This window comes from Trichechus manatus, unplaced genomic scaffold (assembly GCF_000243295.1).
Source record: "Trichechus manatus latirostris isolate Lorelei unplaced genomic scaffold, TriManLat1.0 scaffold00077, whole genome shotgun sequence".
Classification (NCBI taxonomy): Eukaryota; Metazoa; Chordata; class Mammalia; order Sirenia; family Trichechidae; genus Trichechus; species Trichechus manatus.
This window is the reverse complement of record NW_004444013.1, coordinates 2,445,667-2,468,211: the sequence shown is the minus strand read 5'-3', so window position 1 is coordinate 2,468,211 and position 22,545 is coordinate 2,445,667. Positions and strand designations below refer to the sequence as shown.

General features: G+C 51.5%; 1 protein-coding gene across 2 annotated transcripts in view; it reads right to left on the bottom strand.

The window, feature by feature from the left end:
* GTF2IRD1 (GTF2I repeat domain containing 1) overlaps positions 1–22,545 on the bottom strand; it is a 145,691-nt gene that overhangs the window by 4,202 nt on the left and 118,944 nt on the right. For both annotated transcript variants that reach the window (XM_004380766.2, XM_004380765.2), the window contains exons 23-25: positions 2,878–2,955; positions 1,782–1,974; positions 289–326 (exon numbers count right to left, since the gene is read on the bottom strand). In XM_004380766.2, the coding sequence (XP_004380823.1) occupies positions 289–326; positions 1,782–1,974; positions 2,878–2,955 (309 nt within the window). The remainder of the gene's footprint in view (positions 1–288; positions 327–1,781; positions 1,975–2,877; positions 2,956–22,545) is intronic.

Sequence of the window (22,545 nt, the reverse complement as noted above, 5' to 3'; positions counted from 1 at the left end):
CCCCTAGCCAGATAGTGCCAGTGATCCACCTGACAGCCTGCCCCTCACCCTCTCAAGTTGACCTGACCCACTCCTCTGTGCTGTGGGCAGGGCCTTCCCTCTGAAGCGTACCTGAAGGCTCCCTGGGGCTTTTGGGGAGATCTCAGGCCCCCGGGAACTCCTTGGGGTGGGGAGGGAACTACGCTTTTCTCTCTGTGGTCAGCCACCTACTGAGCGCCCAACTGGGCCAGATCTGCCTGCACCTTTGAAGGCAGCAGACTCTGGTGGCCTCTGGGGCCTCCGACTCACCTGGCACCTTGGTGTCATTGCAGATTTCTGCGAAAGGTCTGAAAAAGAAAGGAAAGGGGTGACAGTCAGAAAATTAAGTTCTCCCTCCTTCTCACCTGCTCCCTGAATCTAGACAGCATCTCTCCTAAGATGAGATGCTGCCACTGCTGGGCCCATTAGCCAGGTAAGACCCAAGTGAAAACAGTGAGCACCCTCACACCGCACAGGTGGACAGTGCCATGCTGGGCAACTCGCCCCTTGGGGTGGCTTCCTCATCTATAAAGGGAGGGTGTTGTCTTTTAATTTTTAACTTTTATTTTACTTACAGCATTATTTAATATTAACAACAACAACAAAAATACTAGAAGCAACGTAGTCCATCAATAGAGCATATTATGGTCTATTTAAATACACAGGATTGGTCAGTTGCTAAAGAGAATTATTATGGACTAGGCAATACTCATGTCCATACAAGGTCAAGTGAGAGACAGCCAGACATGAAACATTATGCTTAATTTCCTCTGTCTACAGACAAATACTGTATGCTCAGTTTCATTTTCCAAAACACGTGTGTGCATGAGCGTGTGGACACACACACACATACACATACGGCATTAAAAGAAAAGTCAAAACGTGGAAGAAAAGCTCTAGAATGTTCTCAGTGGTTCTCCCTGGGAAATACGGCTCTGGGGGATGGGCACTTTCTCCTTACGGTTTCCTGCGTTATCCAGTAGTTACTTCTAAGGGGCGGACTGTAGTAGTGAGACAGAGAGAAACTTCTACTTTTCATTTTAAATGCTTCTGAATAAAATTATTATTATTATTTTTTGCCACATACAATGTTATTTTAATTTCAAAACATCTATCATAAAATTGAAAAGAAAACACACGTGGGAAAATACCCACAAGAAATGTGTACAGTGTGAATAGTGGTGTTAACAGTGGTTGTCCTCAGTAAGAGGGTTATGAGTCATCTTTTTCATTTCTTCTACCTTTTTGTATTTTCCAAGTTTGCTGTGTATATTTTTGTAAATAAGAAAACAAATAAACTATTAATGTTCTTTTTTAAGTCTAGAGGACACATGGTAAAATACGGATACTGAGCGATGAGAATAGGAATTACTGTTATTTTCTAAATATATTAAAATGGGTATAAATTAATGTGACAGCTGGAAAAAGTCAAATTTAATTGAAACTTTAAAAATAAATAACCCCATGAATGTTGGGGCTGCAGTTTCAGCAGAAGGGGGCCTGGATCTGGATCCCAGGGGTCCACTGTGACTGTGCCACCTCATTCCTCATCTGGGTACCAGTTTTCTCATCTCTAAGATGAGGGTGCTCAGCAGGCCCGTCTCCTGGATTCTGGGCAAGTGAAAGGACATTCTCTTTCTCCTTCTTTCTTGCCAACTCCCAGTGAGACCTGCTTTGGGGATGTCCCCTCTGGACTTGAGAAGTGGCCTTTCCTGTGACCCTTGCCCACCTGTCCACCCTACCCTAGGTGCTGGACCACTCACTGGAGCTGGTTGATGATGACCATGCGGACATGCTCTCGGGCCTTCAGGATCTTCTCTAGCCGGTGGATGTCGTATGTGTTGGGGTTCCGGAAAGGGATGTCATCGGGCAGGCCCGTGACCTCGACAGCATCTGGGCTGTCCCGGATCAGTTTGTAAGGGACCAGCACAGGCCGGTTCAGGCCCAGGGCCTCACCTGGAGGGCACAAGTGGTCAGAGTGAAGATGTCCCCTGTTAAAGGCGAGGCCCTCTGGGGAAAGGGCTAAATCCTGCATGTCCCAGCTCAGCCATCACACCCCCAGAGAGTTTACAAATAAACACATACACCGTTTTTCACTAATTAGCAAAACTAAAAACATAATACCTAATGCTGAGAATGAAACAGTTGCTTTCCCATGGGCCTGGTACAATGACTTTAAAGTGTGCACACCCAGGATTGACAGGTGAGGGTTTGATGCTACTTAGAATCCGGTTCTGTTACATTAGAGCAAAGTAAACAGTCCTTGTTGTTGTTAGCTGCCATCAAGTCGATTCCGACTCATGGCGACCATCTGTGCAGAGCAGAAGTGCTCCACAGGGGATTCAAGGCTGTGACCTTTTGGAAGCAGATCACCAGGCCTGTCTTCTGAGGCGCCTCTGGGTGGGTTAGAACTGCCAACCTTTTGGCTAGTAGTTGAGTGCTTAACCATTTACGTTACCCAGGCGCTCCTGAAAAGTCCTTACTTAAATATTTATGGATGAAATTATATGATATCTTGGATTTGTTTTAAAATACTAAAAAAATAAAAGTGTGGATGTGGAAATAGATGAAATAAGACTGGCAAAATGTTGGTTAATTATAGAAATTGGGTTTTGGTTATAAGGTGGTTCATTATGTCATTCTGTCTACTTTTATAAATGCCTAAAAATTAATTCCAAAATAAAAGGTAAAAAAGACAAAACAACAACAAACCAGCCTGACTCATGGCCTCTGCGCCATTACTCTGCCCCACAACGTCCACCCCACGGCCCCTGCCCCACGAGCCCTGCCCCACTACCCTGCCCCATGGCCCCTGCCCCACGAGCGCCACCCCATGGCCCCCGCCCCACAGGCACTGACCATATTTCTCATTGAAGAGCTCCTTCACTTGCTCCCGGAGGATCACCTTCTCCCCTAGTCTGTTGGCGTCATCTTCATCTACAAGAGGAAGATGAGGGTAGGAGAGTCGGCATGGGTGCAGCCACTGGACCTGCTCCTCCTCCCTCACCTGCCAGAGCAGCCTCTCCATGCCCCGCGCCCTTCCCACAGCCTGTCCTACCATCCACATTTTGTGAAGGCTCTCCCAGGACAGGCCCATGTCAGCACCATATACCCTGAGGACTAGGAGGCGGGCCCCCAAGGAACACACAGCCTGGAGGGGTAGCACACAGACACGGTGCCCACCCAGAATGGGGACGGGACATACACACAGACATGAGGCAGGGGGCAGGTGACCGACATGTCTGCAAATCTGGGGTCCCCAGGGAGCTGGATGTTCAGGTGGCATCTGGAAAGGCAGCAGGAGCTTGTGCTGGACAGGGTGCGGTGAGAGAAGACACCCCACAGAAGGACCCACCCAGGCAAAGACACTAAGGGCAAAAGGTCACAGAAGGATGGATGTGGCTGAGCCATGGGTAGGACCAGGGGAGGTGGCCGTGAGGGGCCCGGCAGCAGTGCCGGCGAGGTCTGTGACCAGGGCTGGTGTGATGGGGCTAGGCTATGGAGAACTCATCCTGGCTGCCTTGGAGACCAGGGCCTGTGAATGGAAGAAAGACTGTGTCTGGCGCATAGGCCACCAAGTCCTCCTTGCTGAGCGCCCCGGGCAGCCCACCCCCTGCCTGGCCCGGAGGCAGGGGAGCTCCTGAGCCCAGAGAAGCAGCAGGGGTTGGGCTGGGCCCCGGGTTGGGCTGGGGAACGTGTGAGGTGGCCAAGGGCTGGCTGGGTGGAGAAGGGTCCGGGGACCTACATGCAAAGCAGCAGCCTGTGGCCCTGTGCCCTGGCTGGTGAGGGCTGGAGTTACAGGAAGGGAGGCTTATACCCTCAAACAGCAGCCCTCCCTGGCTGGGCCTCTGGGGTGGTGTGGGTGGGGGTGGAAGAAGCAGGAAGCCAAGACCTGGGTGATGGGGGACAGACAGAATGGGTCTTAGAAAAACAACAAATCTTAAAAAGCTTCAGCAGAAATCTGTTCCCTTTTGGAGGCAACTTGGGGAAGTGCCTCTCCCAGGCTGGGGCCGGTACCGCTCAGACAATCTGCTGACCCAGTGCACACACAGACCGGGCCTGGGCGGCCCCTACCACGTACCCCACCAGTGCCCCATCTGGGCAGATGCTCCGAGGGCTGCTCCGCAGGGCATGGAGCCCCCCATGTAGCCCTGAGGCCCACGGGCACTGCTGCCCGATTCCTCCTTCTCCCAATACTCCCTCACCTACTGCCCTGCCCCCTCCCACTGCCCCACTCTTCCTGTCCCTGTCTGGTCCCACCCACGCCCCCCTCTGACTCTGGAACCAGGATCTGCCCCCAGGAGTCTCCCAGTTCCAACATATTTCCAACAGGGCGTGCCAGAGCCACCACAAACGTGAGGCACCCCAGATAACACCCATCTCAGATAATGACAACCCTACTCAGTCCACACCAAGGCCCCAAACTCAGCACCCCCTAGCACCTCCAATATGGCCAATACGGTGGTTTTTCTGAATCCCAGACGTGGAGAATGACCCAGCCCTCTCCAGGTCCCAGCAGAGAAATGTGCTGGAGGTTTGGGCCCACGGGAGGCAGTGATGCTTCCCACCCATCCCTTTGTCACCGAGAACTCCCCCATGGCCTCTTGGCAAGCAGGTACACAGGACGGGGAAAGGACGGCAGGGGTGGCACACCAGCATGTGTAGACGCTCTGCTGTCAGCTTTCCCAGATGCACTCAAGGTCACCCCTCACCACAGTCAAGAACACAAGGCTCAGAGAGGTTAAGTAACTAGCCCAAGGTCACACAGCTGCTAAGTGCCAGGAATAGCTCTCTGTACGGCCCAGAAGCCCTCGTCTTTTCATTCCACCATGAGCCGTGGGCTTCCTGAAGCCTCAGTTTCCCAATCCGTAAAAGGCAGGGTTAACCTCTGAGGTGTTGCCTTACAAGCCTCCTGCTCTAGAGCCCACAGATCTATCTGCTCTTCCTTGTGCCCCTCCCTCTGCCTGGGACAGGGCCGGCACACAGCCTGAAGTCACCAGGTGGTTAGGTGTGTGTGGACAGAGTGGCCGTGCACACGGGTGTGTCCGCAGGTGCACAAAGCTCACACGAAGCCTCCCCACCTGCCCCCATCACCGGCACCTGCGTCAGAAGGAAGTGCGGGCAGAGAAGACAGACAGCAGGCATGAGCCTCATGCGGTCCTGGCACTACCAGGCCGTGGAAAGAGGACAGGACTTGGTGTCAAGAACCTGGACTTGCTCCCAGCCTGCCACGCCTGGGTCATGTGATGTCACCCTGAGTTCTGTTCGCTCCCTTGCTCGCCCCGTGTGGATGCTGTGTTGAGCCCTGGGAATGTGGCAGGGCGCACCGCAGACTGGGACAGATGTTGAGGACACCGCCACCAGACACTTGGTGGAGGGACCCGGGCGAGCACATGGCAGGGACCCCAAACCTGTCAGGGACCAGGGACGGCTCCCTGGAGGCGGGGACAGCCACACCACAGGACGCGGCCTCAATTGCTCCTCACTCTGACTACTGAGGGAGCTGTGAGGCGAGCAAGACACACACAACATCGGCACCTCGCAGCGCTCACACGGTGGTGGATGCAGCAACTCTCCCCCTCCTTCCAAAGCTGCGGGGAGAGCACCCCTGTTATGGGGTGGATTGTGTCCCCCGAGAGATAAGTTGAAGTCCTAACCGTTGATACCTGTGAACGTGACCTTGTTTGGAAATAGGGTCTCTGAAGATGCTGTCAGTAAACATGAGGTCACACTGGCGCAGGGTGGGTCCTAACCCAGTTTCAGTGACTCCTCATTAAAGAGAAGAGACACAGCCGCAGCCGTGAAGACCCACGCAGAGACTAAGTGACGCAGCCACAAGACAAGGAATGCCAAGGATTGGCAGGAGCCGCAGAGGCTGGAAGAGATAAGGAAGGATCCTCCCCAGAGCCTTCAGAGAGAGCATGGCCCTGCAAACACCTTGATTTTGGACTTCTGGCCTCCAGAACTGTGACGGAATATATTTCTGTTGTTTTAAGCCACCCAATTTGTGGCACTTTGTACGGCAGCCCCAAGAAAGTAACAAAGCCCGACCCCAGGCTGCAGATGACAGGAAAGAGTGAGCCCACGGCCCAGCCAACAGGAAGCACACGGGCCCCAGGCAGTCAGCTGGGAGTGGTGGGCAGTTACAGGTCAGGAGGGTGGGACTTGGGACATGTGCAAGTGTCCTAAACACCTGAAGTGGGGAAAGGAAGGGAATTAGGTGACTTTAAAACCAAGAATAATAGTTGCTACTGAGGCAGTGGTGGGTCAGTGGCAGAGTTCTCACCTTCCATGTGGGAGACCCGGGTTTGATTCCAGGCCAGTGCACCTCATGTGCAGCCACCACCTATCTGTCAGTGGAAGCTTGTGTGTTGCTGTGATGCTGAACAGGTTTCAGCGGAGTGTCCAGACTAAGATGGACTAAGAAGAAAGGCCTGATCTACTTCTGAAAATCAGCCAATGGAAACCCTATGGATCACAACAGTTCAATCTACAATTGATCGTGGGGATGGTACAGGACCTGCAGCGTTTTTTTTTTTTTTTTTTTTAATTTTATTTTGTTGTTGAGAATATACACAGCAAAACATACATCAACTCAACAGTTTTTACGTGTACCATTTAGTGACGTTGATTACACTGAGTTGTGCAACCATTCTCACCCTCCTTTCTTGAGTTGTTCCTCCTCCATTTGACATATATTTACTACCCGCTAAGGGCAGTATCTAATATCTAATAGTATCTAATATTTCAAGTTGCTGTTGTCAATTTGATCCCATATAGACAGTTCTTAAAAGAGCTTAATGCTCAAGGCAGACATTTTCTACTAGTTAAGCTAAACTATTGTTGGTTTTAAGACTTCAGGGGATATCTTTGGTTTAAAGTTTAAAGATTATCTCAGGGCATAGTTTCAGTGGGTCATCCAACCTTTGTGGCTCCAGGAAGTCTGGAGTCCATGAGAATTTGAAATTCTGTTCTCCATTTCCCCCCTTTTGATCAGGATTCTTCTATAGAATCTTCGATCGAAATGTTGAGTAATGGTAGCCAGGCACCATCCAGTTATTCTGGTCTCACAGCAAAAGAGGCAGCTGTTCATGGAGGCAATTAGCCACACATTCCATTTCCTCCTCCTATTCCTGACTCTCCTTCTTCTTCTGTTGCTCCAGGTGAATAGAGATCAGTTGTTGTGACTAGGATGGCCGCCTGCAAGCTTTTAAGACCCCAGGAACTATGCAACAATCTAGGAGGTAGAACAGAAGCGGGCAGTGGTTTGTTCTGATGTGCATAGGGTTACTACGAGTTAGGGCTGACTCGACAGTAGCTCACAACAACTGCTTACCAAGCACATACTATGCGCAGACACTGCACTGGGCCTACACCACACATTATCCACTGGATTCTTCTAACTCAGTATTAGGCCTCAGAAAGGACAGGTACTTTTCTCTGTAGCTTCTCTTGGCGTCTCACTTCCTGTGGTGCGATGGATTGCTTTTACACGGCCTTTCTGCCATGGTCTGTAACTCCCACCAAATGACTGGGTGAGACTATGCAAACAAGGTGCTTGAGGCTCGCCAAAGGGATCGGATAGCTTGCTAACTATGCAAATAAGGTACATGGCACCCTTGTGGGGATGGGACCATGCAAATAAGATGTACAGAACCCTAATGAGGGGACTGGTCAGTTCTGCCACCCTGCTGGGCTTAGAATGAGCCATCCTGGAGGTGGAGAAGTGGGGGGCCTCCCTACCACCGAGAAAGAAGCCAGGAGTAAAGTGTGTCCTTTGGACCTGGAGTCCCTGGGCAGAGAACCTCCAAGACTCAGGAGACAAAGAGCTGTAACACTGGAGATGGCACAAGATGGTGAGTTGTGGCAGCAAGTGCAGCAGGGAACCGGCAGCAGCAGAACCAGGAGACCGGCAGGAGACAGTGTTGTGGGCTTCCTGGCCCATGAAGTGAGAAGGCTGAGTGCCTTTGGGCTGAGGCTTACTGGCAGAGTCGGGTGCCCCACGCACTTATCGGCAGAGCTAAAAGAGCTTTTAACACTTGCCCGAGCAGGGCAGAGGCCAGGCTGGGGGTCAAGGGCTAGAGAGAGACCTGCCTGTAGGCACGGCTGGGAAGGGGCTGTCTTGATGGAAGAACTGTATCCTGAGCATTCCTGAACCTGAATTGTAACCTGTTACTTCCCTAATAAACCCCATAATCGTGACTATGGTCTGTGAGTTCTTTGTGGCCATTGCAACGAATTATGGAACCCAGCAAAGAAGTAGAGAGTGCCGTGAGAGGGATGGTTGGTGTCAGAATTGGTAAAAGGGTTGGAGGGTGGAGGCGTGTCTGACCTCCGCCTCATAGGAATCAGCCTTGGGCTGTTGATCTTGATTCTCTTTCCCCCTGGTGAAGTTAGAGGAGGTTAGATGTCCACACCATGCCGTTTTTACAGGAGGAAAAGGAGCCGTATTTTCCTTAAAGAATGTTTTTTTTTAAAATGAAATGGGTTCTAAATCCTACAGGAAATGGCCTTCTACCACAGGTCCCACCCTGGGCCCTTCCAGGCAGCCCAGGGCACTGGGCCAGGGTGAGCTGGGGGTACCTGGGGGGAAAGAGTTCCTGCCTTTCTGGTACCAGAGGAAACTGGAGGCAGCTCCTTGGGCTGTGTGGGTAAATGAGCAACCCGTTCCTGGGAGGGAACCCAAACCACAGGTGAAGAGGCCCTGCCCATGTTCTGGAACCTGCCACTGGGTTTGTGTCCACACTCCCAACCCACCCGCCCAGCCCACACAGGGGTGTGCCTGCAGGAACAGGCGTCAGCTAATCTGAGCAGACATTCATGGGGGGCTCTATGGTGCACAGGACGGCATTGTGGCCACTGTCCACAGCTTGGGCAGCCCCTGCCCGTGTGTCCCAGTTAAAAAAAAACAAACCTGTGTCCATCGAGTTGGCTCTGACTCCTAGAGACCCTATAGGGCAGAGTAGAATGCCCGCATAGGGTTTCCAAGGAGTGGCTGGTGGATTCGAACTGCCAACCTTTTGGTTAGCAGCCGAGCTCTTAACGACTGCACCACCAGGGCTCCACGTCCCAGTTATCCCAGGAGAAAGGCCCGCGTGCTCCCTGCTAACCTAGACGACAGAGTGAGTGGGCCTTTTGGCAGGCTGCTGGCGGGTCATGAGAACACACACCCCACCCCACCCCACACCAGGTTGCTGATCACCAGCAAGCTCCTCAAGGGCTGCTGGGCAGCGGCTGCTTTAGCCTTGGATGGAAGCAGGGCCGGTTCGGGCCAGCCCCGTCACCTCTGAGCATGGTCTGCTCAGGGGCAAAACAAGGAGGAGGAAACCGCCTCAGCAAGCGGCTGAGAAGACTGAGGGGGAAGGTAGCCCGAGGGGCCGGGGCATAAACCCCCGGTCTTCCTGAGGTTCTGAAGGGCAGCCCTGTAGTCAGGAGTTAAGAGCACTCACTCTGGAACCTGATGACCCGAGTTCAAATCCTGGCTCTGTTATTAGCTCAGTGACCCTGGACAAGTCTCTTAGCCACTCTGGCCTCAGTTTCCTTGTTTGTAAAAAGGCAATGAGGACAGTAAATACCACACAGGGGTTGTGAGGGTTAGTGAGCATATGAAGCTCTGAGCAGGGGCCTAGCATGATGTAAGGTCACTCATTACTGTTCTAAACGCTAGCTGCATCAGCAAACCTACTCTGGGGGGACCTGCCTGATCTCCCCCGAACCCAAGATGCTTGTAAAGGACACCAGAGGTTGCCAGCAGTTCAGAATGCTATTTGGAAATGTCATAGTTGGGGGTCAATAGAGAAGGGAGTGTCCCACGGCAAGTGACAGGGAAGGTCCCTGGCCCAGTGGATAGCAAGGCAATCTGATTCTAACCCCAGTGCTGTGTGGTGTTTGGGAAGTTACTCAGCCTTTCCGAGCCTCAGTTTCCACAACTCTCAAATGCGAATCCTGGCCTGTGGGGAGGATCCAACACTATGGAATTGTTAGCTGCTGTTGAGTCAGCCCGACTCATGGTGACCCTGTGCACCACAGAATGAAACACTGCCCGGTCCAGCACCGTCCCCATGATCAGTAAACATGTTTCAAGTTTTCCATGCAATCAAAGTCAAGCTGTGTGGCTGTCATCACTAGAACAATACGTCGATTATTCTGTACTCTCAGGAAGCAAAGTTTCACAGATGTGACCTTCCACCAGATGACTGAGGTCCCTGTTTTGGATGGAACATTTTCTAAAATGCATCTAAGTATCTCTTTTATATGAAGTACACTATAGGGACCACAGCTGGAATATTTCTTTTTTTAGGCGAGAAAGAGAAGTTTTATTATGGAATAAGCATTAAAGCAGAATATGACGCACCACAGGCAATCCAGTAAAGAGATTGCAAAGGCAGAAAAAATTGTCACCATTAGATAGCTAAGTGGATACAACACATTACATTCATGTTTTCATGATAATATTGTGAACTTTCTAGTACCGTTATGGCCGGAAGTAGATTTACAGTTTGGGGCTGGGTGACCTGCTCCTCTCCTTCCAGGAAACAGGAAAGTAGGGGAGGATCACCTGAAGTTACATTTCAGAGACGTAGCTGCCAGATCCCTGAGGAGACATCTTAGATTTATATATAGGCAGTCCCTGTTAGACAAAGGGATTCTGCTCCCCAGACTCCATCGTGAGTTGAATACCTCTTTTTTTTTTTTAGGTTTCATTATTATTGCCTTTTATCAGTATCTTTATAAATCTGATCTTTATCTTGTCCAGCTCATCCTTGAGTTTTTTGGCAGCTTCAACATTGGAGCTTCTTGCTTCTCCAGTTACACACACGTCATGTAAGCCAAATCTGTCTGAAGTGATGAAACCAGCCCTTGCTGGCGCTGAAGTATTCACGACAGTCTTCTCCTTGCTGTTCCTTCAGGCTTTCAAAAAGGCTGCATGCTTTTGTTTGAACTGTCGGTAAACTCACAGGAATTTTCTTCTGGATTTGGTTTTCTGGGACTTTTCTTGAAGGGTGGGGTCACACTAGCGACCTGCCCCCCCCACCACCACCCCGCGCTGTCGGGAAGTGCTGCTGAACCCACCCTCAGCGGTTCTCCTGCTCCATTCAGATAAACCTCAGAGGCTGCCCCCACTGTCCCCAGCAGGCAGTTCCCTGCCTCTTCCTGTTCACGCCAACCTCCTCCCTCCCACTCGCAGGGACCCTGGGGCCCAGCAGCTCTCATCTCCTCTTTTCTAATCTGCTGAATTTTGCCTGGGGAAAAAAGACAGCCAAGCTTATTAAATCGCAGCCAGGCTAGTTACCCAACTTTCAACCAATGGCTCGGGTGATACCTGGGCTGTTTTCACCTTCTCTCCTGGCCCAGCCTTGGCCCTCCAGGCCTTTCCTGCCTGGCCTGAGGTCTTTGACTGATGACTTTATGCTGATGTAGGATGGGGAAGGCAGAGAAGAGTGGCCATCAGTAAGGGGAGGGCTTCGTAGAGGGGAGAAACCAAGAGCCCTTGCTGAAGGGTGGGGTAAATAACCCTCCTCTCCCCTCTTACAGGCTCTCCTCTCTGCCAGGCCTGGCTGGGGATCCAGGCCTGAATATCCACAGGTGTCCCCACCTTGGTAGAAAACGCTGCCTCCTGCAGGTGCAGGGGCTACTCAGGAGCGGGCAAGTTGGGGACGGGCCACGTTCCCTAGTGCAAGCCCTGCACTTGCACAAAACTACCCGTTTGTGGCTCACACATCTGTGCCAGAATAAGAAGGTACTTCCAGGTTCACCATCTTGTTTTAACCCTCTAGAAACCTAGGCCACCACTCGTCGGACAGCTTGTCATACTGCGGTGGCCTGTGTGTTGCTGTGATGCTGGAAGCTATGCCACCAGTATTTCAAATCCCAGCAGGATCACTCATGGTGGACAGGTTTCAGCAGAACTTCCAGACTAAGATAGACTAGGGAGAAAGGCCTTCCGACAGCACATGCTTCTTCCAGGGACACCATCCGCCTAGCGGCTGGGGTGCAAGTTGGAAGAAAGCAAAAGACCAGTGTTTTTCAGCCCTGGCGCCCCACCTTTCCTCAGGGGCTGGGCTCAGGACAGTCACACCTCCGTCTGGCTCCCAGAAGGGAAAGAATGGGGCAGCAGCTGGGACTGGGTCAGCCAGGTCTCCAGCTGGGAGAGGGCCAGGGTAGGGGGCTGGTGAGCCGGGTGGGCAGAGTTGGCTTCCTTGCTATACAGCTGTGGGCACAAGCATCAGCAAGAGACCATCTGGGCATTGGGATGTCTGTCCTCATCTGCTCTGCCCTGACAGGCAGCAGGGAACAGAGACCCAGCCACCAATCCTGGTTTTCTGAGCCTCAGTTTCCTCCTCTGCAGGGTGTGCCAGGTCTAGGTTGTGAGGCTGCTGCTGTAAGGCTCTGGGATGAAAAACATTGAGCCCTGAACACAGCGCCTGGCATGCAGCAGGTGTTGTTACACGGAGAGTTAGCATCCCCGTCAGGCCCCGCTGTCCTCTGGACACCAGGGTGCTACAACCTTCTCATTCGATGAGCCTGGTTGGGCAGATGGTGCTGGGTTAGAGCACAGCCTCTCCTCACCACCAGAGGACACTGTTCTCTGGTCCCCAGGGAGCCCCATACCTGGGGGAGGCGTGACTGTGACCCTCACCTACAGGGCTCTGAAAGGTTTACACACGCATCAAGCATTCAGGCCCACGTATACCATGTGCTCAGCTGTTCAGGCACACGTGGATCATGTGTTCAGCTGTTTAGGTTCACACACGTATCACATGTTAAGCCATTCAGACACACGTGTGCATCACATGTTTGAACCCACGTGCATTATATACTTAGGTTCAGGACAACCCCCTTAGGTGGGGCCCCTCAGCCCTATTTGATAAAGGAAGAAAATAAGGAAGGCGTGATCCGGTGATCTGTCCATGGTCACACAGCTGGCGAGTAGGGAATCCAAGACTCGGACCTGTCCACTTGTTTAGTACTTACTGAATGCCTAGTACAGGTGGCGCCTTTGCTAAGTTGAGGCTGGGATTCTAAGAGAAACACGAGGTTCAGAGTCTAGCTGGGAGACAGATAAGCAAACAGGCTGTGACCCTCCAGTGGGACAAGGACACCGACCGAGAGAAGCCCGGCTGGCGGCCATGGGCTGATTGGTGGAGCAGAGGGTGGATCCCTGGTCTGGGGAGCTTTAGACAGCACTGCCCTGTCCAGCTATCCTGGCCCCGAGAGTCAGAGAGAAAGAGTGTGCGCGCGCGCATGGGAAATGGGTGTCTGGGTGTGAGTCTAGGCAGGCTGCAGGCAGCTGCAGTGTGACAGATGACTTGTGTGGCCTTTCTTGCCATGGTCTTGTAACTCCCACCCAAGTGATTCAGTGGAACTGTGCAAATAAGGTAATTGGGCCCACCAAAGGGACTGGTCAGTTTTGCCATCCCACCAGGCTTAAAATGAGCCATCCTAGAGGCAGGAAAGAGAGGATCTCACTACCACCAAGGAAGAAGGACCAAGAGTGGAGTGCATCCTCTGGACTCAGGATCCCTGTACTGAGAAGCTCCTGGAACCAGCAGACAGAGAGAGAGAGAGAGGGAGAGAGCTGGAACAATGAAGACGGCAAGAAGCTGTAGCAGAGAAACAATGGTGGGAGAGATCAGCAGGAGATGGCGTGGTGGGCTTCCCGGAGCTGAGCACCTTTTGGGCTGAAGCTTACAGGCTGAGAGGGATGCCTTGGGGGACTTATCCGCAGAGCACTGTAACACCTGCCTGAGCAGTGCAGAGGCCTAGGGCCAGAGAGAGGCGTGCCTGCGAGCACAGCTGAAAAGAGGCTGTCCTGTTGGAAGAACTGTAACCTGAGTGTTCCTGAGCCTGCACTGTAACCTGTTACTGCCCTAATAAACCCCATAATCATGAGTATTGTCTGTGAGTTCTGTGTGGCCACTGCAACGAATTACTGAACCCAGAAGAGAAGTAGAGTGCCATGGGAGGGACAGTTGGTGTCAGAACTGGTAAAGGTGGTGAAGAGAGGAGGCATGTCGGACCTCCGCCTCATAGGAATCAGCCCTGGGCTGTTGATCTTGATTCTCCCTTCCCCTTGTGAAGTTAGAGGAGGTCAGATGCCACCGCCAGCTGTTTTTACAGCAGCTAACACTTCTGAGTTGTGCATCCCTGAGTGTGAATGCATGCATGAATGTGTGTGTGGGGGCCTGTGCACGTGTGTATGGACATAAGCCAATGAGGCTGTGCGACTATGCACATGTATACACAGCAGGTAGAGAAACCAAAACCCTTGTGGTCCAGCACCTAGAGTGCTTTCTCCTCTACCCATGAGAAAGTTCCACATGTGCAAAAGGAAACGTTCAAGAGTGTTACAGCACTCTTGGTGGTGCTGTCCAGTCAATTTCAACTCATAGCGACCCCATGTGACAAGAGAATTGCCCCCCCAGGGCTTCCTAGGCTGTAATCTTTACAGGAGAAGATCTCCAGGTCTTTCTCCAGTGGAACTGCTGGGTGGGTTCAAACTGTCAACCTTTCACTTAGCAGCTGAGTGCTTAACCACTGCACCACCAGGGCTCCTGGAAGCACTCTTAGTAACAGCACAGCCAGGGAAGTCCTCAGGCAGGAGAATGATCAATCGAGGTATAGTCACTCAATGGAACGTTACAGAGCAGTGAAAACAAGCTACAGCTACACCTTTCAACATTATGCTATAATATGTTAAAAGCAAGTCTCAGATGACTTGATACAATATACTTGTTATAAAAGTAAAAAATATGTGATAAAATCATTAAAAAAATGCATCTGTGAACACTGATTATATAATGGGAGAACAGCTATAAAGGACATTTTTGGAATTTGAATACAGGTTGTATAGATGGCAAGGAGTGATTAAGTTTCATAGTTGTGATAACACAACATGTAAAATATACTAAATGGATATATAAAATCACAGTGTTGTTCTTAGGAGGTGGGTGCTGAAACATTTAGATGTGAAGAGCCAAGATTTCTGCAAGTTATTTCTAATGAAGGGAGACAGAAACAGGAGATACACAGACGGAGACAAAGAGACAGACAGACACAGATGTGGCAAAATGTTAAGAACTAGTGAAGCCAGGGCAAGGATGTAACAGTCACTGTACTGTTCTTTCACCTTTTTCTGTCCTTTTGAAATTTCTCAAAATAAAAAGTTGGAAGAAAAACCCAAGAGAGTACAAACATACAATTCAGGATATTTGATCCGTCCGGGGCAAGAGGACAGGATGAGGGAGAGCACGTAGTGGGTGTCTGTTACTGGTGCTGCTCTAACTCCTAGATGGGTGGCGGGTTCCTGGGCGTTATTATAGCATTTCTTAATAAGTGAAAAAATAGGAGGGAATACAAGAATAAAAGCATCTGAATACTAAATGCAGCATGGGATCCTGGGTTAGAAAAATGACTTTCTAGGAATGTATCCTAGAGAAATAAGAGCCATCACACAAATAGACATATGCACACCCATGTTCATTGCAGCACTGTTCACAACAGCAAAAAGATGGATACAACCTAAGCGCCCACCAACGGACAAATGGATAAACTACAGTACATATACACAATGCAGTACTACCCAATGATAAAGAACAATGATGGATCCACGAAGCTTCTCACAACATGGATGAATCTAGAGGGCATTATGCTGAGTGAAATAAGTCAAATCACAAAAGGACAAACATGGTATGAGACCACTATTACAAAAACTCATGAAAACGTTTACACACACAAAAAAACAATCTGATGGTTAGGAGGGAGGGGAGGGGTGGGAGGGAGAAACACTAAATAGACAACAGATAAGTGGTAACTTTGGTGAAGGGTAAGATGGTACACAATACTGGGGAAGGCAGCACAACTTGTCCAAGGCAAGATCACGGAAGCTCCATAGATACACCCAAATTCCCTGAGGGACCAAATTACTGGGCTGAGGACTCTGGGAACTATGGTCTAGGGGAACATCTTGGTAAACGGGCATAACACAGTTTATAAAGAAAATGTTCTATACTCTACTTTGGTGAGTAGCATCTGGGGTCTTAAAAGTCTGTGAGCGGCCATCAAAGATACTCCACTGGTCTCATCCCGTCTGGAGCAAGGGAGAATGAAGAAAACCAAAGACACAAGGGAAAGATTAGTCCAAAGGACTAACAGACCACAACTACCACAGCCTCCACCATACTGAGTCCAGCACAACTAGATGGTGCCCGCTACCACCACCGACTGCTCTGACAGGGGCCACAACAGGGGGTCCCAGACAGAGCTGGAGAAAAATGTAGACCAAAACCCTAACTCACACACACACACAAAAAAAAAAAACCCCAAAAAGACGGGACTTACTGGTCTGACAGAGACTGGAGAAATTCCACGAGTATGGACCCCAGACACCCTTATAGATCAGTAATGAAGTCACTCCTGAGGTTCACCCTTCAGCCAAAGAATAGACAGGCCCACAAAACAAAGTGAGATTAAATGGGCACACAAGCCCAAGGGCAAGAGAAGGCAGGAGGAGACAGGAAAGCTGGTAATGGGGAACCCATGGTCGAGAAGGGGAGACTGTTGACATGCTGTGGGGTTGGCAATCAATGTCACAAAACACTATATGTATTAATTGTTCAATGAGCAACTTGTTTGCTCTATAAACTTTCATCTAAAGTACAGTAAAAAAGAAAAAGGACATTAGAGGAGAGTCTATAGTTAACAGTATTGACCAATAGGTCCCTGGGTGGCACAGTTAAGTGCCTGACTACTAACCAAAAGGTTGGCAGTTCAAACCCACCCAGAGTCACCTTGGAAGAAAGGCCTGGCAATCCACTTCTGAAAAGCCACAGCCTTGAAAGCCCTATGGAGCAGTTCCACTCTGCAACACATGGGATTGCCATGAGCTGAAACTGACTCGACAGCTCTGTTTTGGTACCAATATTAGTTTCTTCATTTTGACAAATGTACCCTAAGATGTTACATAGGTGAGGAAGTATTCAGGAATTCTCTGTACTATCTTCAGCTTTCTATAAACTGAAAAATCTCCCAAAATACAAAGTTGGAAATAAGTAAATAAATCAATAGTTAGGTGCCAGGATCACTGGCTGGAGTGGGTCATGGACCACGATCATGACTGAGTCCACTGGCGCAGGGCAGAGGGGAGGGGAGGGGAGGACAGGGCAGGAAAGGGGCTAACCTTCTCCCCCAGAGCTCCCTCGGGTGGGCTCTGAGCCCCCAGCAGGCCACTTCCCCTCCTGGTGGTGGCTGGGCCACACCTTGCTGTAGCAGATGCTCTGTGGTCCTCCCTGGAGCCCGGCTGTCTGACCGGCTGCTCTCAAGGGGCTGTAACAATGGCTGACTGTTTTCCCCAGGTCGGCAGGAAGCTCTGTGACCGGGGCCTCCTGTTGGGGCTACCGGGTGCTTCGAGACTGGGCCAGGCGGCTGACACAAGGGCTGCCGTTCATTCCTCAGGACACGCCTGATCTAGGTGCTGGTATTGTTAGTTGCCGTCAAGTCAATTCCAACTCACGGTGACCCCGTGTGTACAGAGTACAACTGCTCCATAGGGTTTTCAAGGCTGGGACCTTTTGGAAGCAGATCGCCAGGCCTGTCTTCTGAGGTGCCTCTGGGTGGGTCTGAACCACCAACTTTTCGGCTAGTAGCCGACTGCTTGTGCTACCCAGGGCCTCCTCTCTAGGTGTTACCATTTTACAGATGAGGATGCTGAGGGTCAGGGAAGTCCACGGCCTGCCCAAGGCCACATGGTCTGCAATTGGTGGCACTAAGACTTGAACCCAGGTCTCTCTGGTCCCCAGGCATTGTTTCCTCATCTGAGAAAAGCTCAGCACCTTCTTGGGGGGCTTTCTCACACAATCTGCTGCCAGCCGTCCAGCTCTGACCGGGCTTTCTGTGGGGCCTGTCCTGGCCAGACAATCCCGGGACCAGCCACACCCAAGCCCTTCCCAAGGGATACCACCTCCATCCCCTCCCCTGCCCTCTCCCAGGCCCCAGGCACAGAGCTGACCACTGACCCAAGGCTGGCCGAGGCCTGGCTGAACGGTGGCTGTGAACGGCCCAGCACAGAACACCGCACTCCACGTACAATGAGCAGGGCAGCAGCCCCCGTCTTGGGAAAGGTGGCAGATTCCGGCAGTTGATCTACTGTACGACCTGGGGACGGGGTGGGTGGAGGGGGCTGAGAGGACACGGCCCTCGTAGCTGTTGCAGTGAGGACAGCAGAGCCGATACCACAGACAACTGCGTGAGAAGGGACATCCCCTGAGGACTGAGTTTCCTGTCTGCTCTGTTCACGGTTACGGCCCCCGCCACGTCACAGGTGCTGATAACTCATGGCTACTCCGAGAAACTGAGCTCTCGCGTGCAGGCACTGTTCTCAGACCTTTACACGGATTCGTCCACTCAAGCCTTCCAACAACCCTATGGGGCTGCTGCTACGATCGTCTCACTTTATAAACGAGGAAACTGAGGCACAGAGAGATAAGCAACCTGCCCAAGGTTAGATACACGTTGAGCAAGTGGGGGAGCCGGAACCTGCCCCCAGACATCTGACCGCCTCAAGACTTGCCGACACCGCGTGGACGCAGCGGGAGTGTCCCCACCCCAGTGTCTTAGTTTTCTAGGACTGAGGTAGCCAAGTACCACAAACTGGGTGGCTTAAAACAATAAAAATTTATTGTCTCACAGTTCTGAAGGCTGAAAGTCCAAATCAGGGTACCAGCCGTGCGGACTCCTCCCGAGGGTTCTGAGGGCGAAGGTGTCCATGCCTCGCTCCCAGCTCCTGCAATGGTCTCCATCCTTGGTGTTCCTTGGCTGGATGCATCCTCCCATCTGCCTCCGCAGCCACACGGCCTTCCTCCCTGTGCCTCTGTGTCTCTTCTCCTCTTACAAGAACACCAGTCATGTTGGATTCAGCCCACCTTATCCAGCATGACCTCATGCTAGCTAATCACATCAGCAAAGACACTATTTTCAAATAAGAACCAAATAAGGTCACATCGAGGCATTGGTGGCTCAGTGGTAGAATTCTCGCCTTCCACGCGGGAGACGTAGGTTCAAGTCCTGGCCAATTCACCTCATGCGCAGCCACCATCCATCCGTCAGTGAAGGCTTGCATGTTGCTGTGATGCTGAACAGGTTTCAGTGGAGCTTCCAGACTAAGACAGAGTAGGAAGAAAGGCCTGGTCATCTACTTCCAAAAATCAGCCAGTGAAAACCCTATGGATCACAACAGTCTGATCTGCAACCAGTCATGGGGTGGTGCAGGACTGGGCCACGTTTTGGTTTGTTGTGCATGGGGTCACCACGAGTCAGGGACCGACCTGATGGCAGCAAACAACAGCTTAACAACGAGGTAACATTCACAGGTACCGAGGATTAGGACTTGAACATATCTTTCTGAGGGACATAAATCAACCCAGAATACCCAGGCTCACTGTTTCATGGCCACTACTCAGGTGTGACCTTCTTTCCACACATGGTACAGAAAAGAGCACCTTCTTTCCACACATGGTACAGAAAAGAGCAGCTTTCCCCAACCCTGTCCATGCTGGAGTTCCTCGGGCTTCATCCTCCTGTACCTACAACCTGCCCTGACCCAGACCCGCATTTCCAACCGCCTCCTAGAGCACGTTAGATTCTGCGCATCCCCAAACCGGCTCTCTAGCTCTCCCCTGAACTTGTCCTTCCTCCCCAGCTTCTCATGGGCCATGGGCTCCACTCTCCCACATGGCCATGCAGGAGAGAAACCTCGCCACCTCCAACCCTGTGGCAGGCAGAATGATGACCTCCCAATCCCCGAAGCTTGTGAACAGACTTCCTTATATGGCAAAAAAAAAAAAAAAAAAAAAAAAAAAATTCCCTTGGTGGTGCAAATGCTTAACATGCTCAGTTGCTAACTGAAAGGTTGGACGTTCAAGTACAACCACAGGTGCCTTGGAAGAAAGGCCTGGCGATTTAATTCTGAAAAGGCAGCCACTGAACATTCTATGGAGCACAGTTCTACTCTGACACACATAGGGTCACCATCAGTTGGAACCCACTCAACAGCAACTGATTTTATATGACAAAAGGGACTTTGTGATATGATTAAGTTAAAGATCTTGAGATGGGAAGATTATTCTAGATCATCCAGGGGAGTCCAATGTAAGGGTCCCATAAAAGGGAGACAAAAAGGTCAAAAGCAGAAGGAGGCGGCGGGACAGCAGAGCAGACATTAGAGGGATGTGCTCTGAAGATGGAGGCAGGGGCCACGAGCCAAGCAGTGCAGGCAGCCTCTAGAAGCTGGAAAAGAAAAGGGAACAGATTTTCCCCTCAGAGCCTCCAGAAGGACCCAGCTCTGCCAACACCTTGACTTTATCCCTACAAGACTCCTTTCAGACTTCTGATCTCCAGAACTGCAAGATAATACATCTGCATGGTTTCAACCTGCTATATTTGGGTAATTTGTTATGGCAGCCACAGGAAACTCATACGAACCCTTGCTCCACCTTGCCTCCCACGCAAGGACCCAGCTGGTCACTATGCTGGGCTACTTTCCCAGAGAAACTCCTGCTGGGTCCAGCCCACCACCAGTTCAGGCTTCATCACCTCTCGTCTGTGCTGCAGCAAGAACTTCCCACCTGGCCTCCCTGAATCCATTCTCCGCTCTGCAAGCCGAGGTGATGCATCTTCTGAACAGCCTATCTGACGTGTGACCATGTCACTTGCTTGCTTACAACTGCTGAGGGTTCTCTGCTGCCTGCGGGGCAAAACCCATACACCTTCCCCTGACAAACAGGAGTCTCTGCTGGTACCACCAGTCCTGATTTGTGCCCACCTAACGCATACAAAGCCTGCTCTCCCACTCCCCAGTCCTAACTGGGAGGTCTCAGGACACCTGCTCAGTTCCATGGGACAGATAATGGAGACTTGGAGCACCCCTCCTTCACGGGGTGTGGAGAGGAATCTCCTTTCCCTGCTCACCACCCCCATGTGGCATCCATGATCCTAGATAAGGGGCACAGACCTACGAGGGGGTATTTTCCAACACAGAGGGTACTGATGTTGCCCCTGCATTGGGACAAGAACCTTGTGCGGGGCCTGGGTCCTGCCTGGAAGCCAGCAGTGTGCTGGAGCCTGAACCTGAGGGGCCTGCGCGATGCTCAGCAGAGTCTCTGGCTGCAAGGTCATCATGGCCACAAGGGGAAAGGGCTCCTTCTCTCAGGAAGAAATGGGATTTTTCCATTGGCCTAGGTCCTGATCCTCATCTTCCTGACCTATAGGGGCACCAGCGCTCCAGCCTGGGATTCTGGGAGCCTCCCTGTGGCGCAATGGCTTACTTTGTGGGGATGTGACCATGCAAATAAGGCATATGGAACCCTAACGAGGGGACTGGTCAGTTTTGCCATCCTGCTAGGCTTAAAATGAGCCATCCCAGAAGCAGGAAGGGGGGCCTCACTACCACCAAGAAGAAGAGCTGGGAGTACAGCGCATCCTTTGGACCCGGGGTCCTTGAGCTGAGAACCTCCTAGACCCAGGGGACAGAGAGACAGAGCTGTAACACTGGAGACGGCGCAACATGGCCAGAAGGAATGGCAGAGATAACGCAGCTGTAGAACCAGGAGACTCGTGAGAGAAGGCTGGGTGGGCTTCCTGGCCCAAGGAGGAGTGACCCACAGAGTGAGAGAGCTGACTGCCTTTGGGCAGGAGGCTTCCTGGTGGAGTGGGGTGTCTCTGGGCACTTATGTGAGGAACTAAGGAGCTTTGCAGCACTTGCCTGAGCAGGGCAGAAGCCAGGCCAAGGGGCTGAGGGAGAGGCCTGCCTGCAGGCCCGGCCAAGGAACTGTCCTGGCTGAAGAACAGTATCCTGAGTCATTCCTGATCCTGAACTGTAACCTGTTACTGCCTTAATAAACCCTGTAATTGTGAGTATGGTCTGTGAGTTCTGTGTGGCCACTGTGACGGATTACTGAACCCAGCAGAGAAGTAGAGAGTGCTGTGGGAAGGACAGCTGGTGTCAGAATTGGTAGAAAGGTTGGAGGGTGGAGGCATGTCTGACCCCCACCTCACAGGGATCAGCCTTGGGCTGATTTTCATGGTGTTTCTCTCTCCTCATCCTTGTGAAGTTAGATGAGGAGGTTGGAGGATGCTGCCGCCACACCATTTTTACACTCCTTCTGTCCTGCCCCACTCCCAATGACCTCATCCTGTTTTATGGCCTTAAATACCAGTTAAGTGCTTGTGGTTCCCCAAATTACACCTCAAGCCTGGGCCTCTCCCCTGAACTCCCGACTGGTGTATCCAACGGCCACTGGGGGACGAACAGTCACCTGGACACAGGCACGTCACAAACTGACTGGCCTCCCCACCCCCAGACCAGCTCCGGTATCTTCCCACCTCAGGTAGCGGCACCTCCATCCTTCCTGGAGCTCAGCCCAAACCCGGGAAGTCGAACTTGACTCCTCTCTTTCTTTCATAGCCCACATCAGCAAATTCTGTTGGCTCTAGCTACAAAATACACCGAGTCAACACCTTCTCACCACCCCT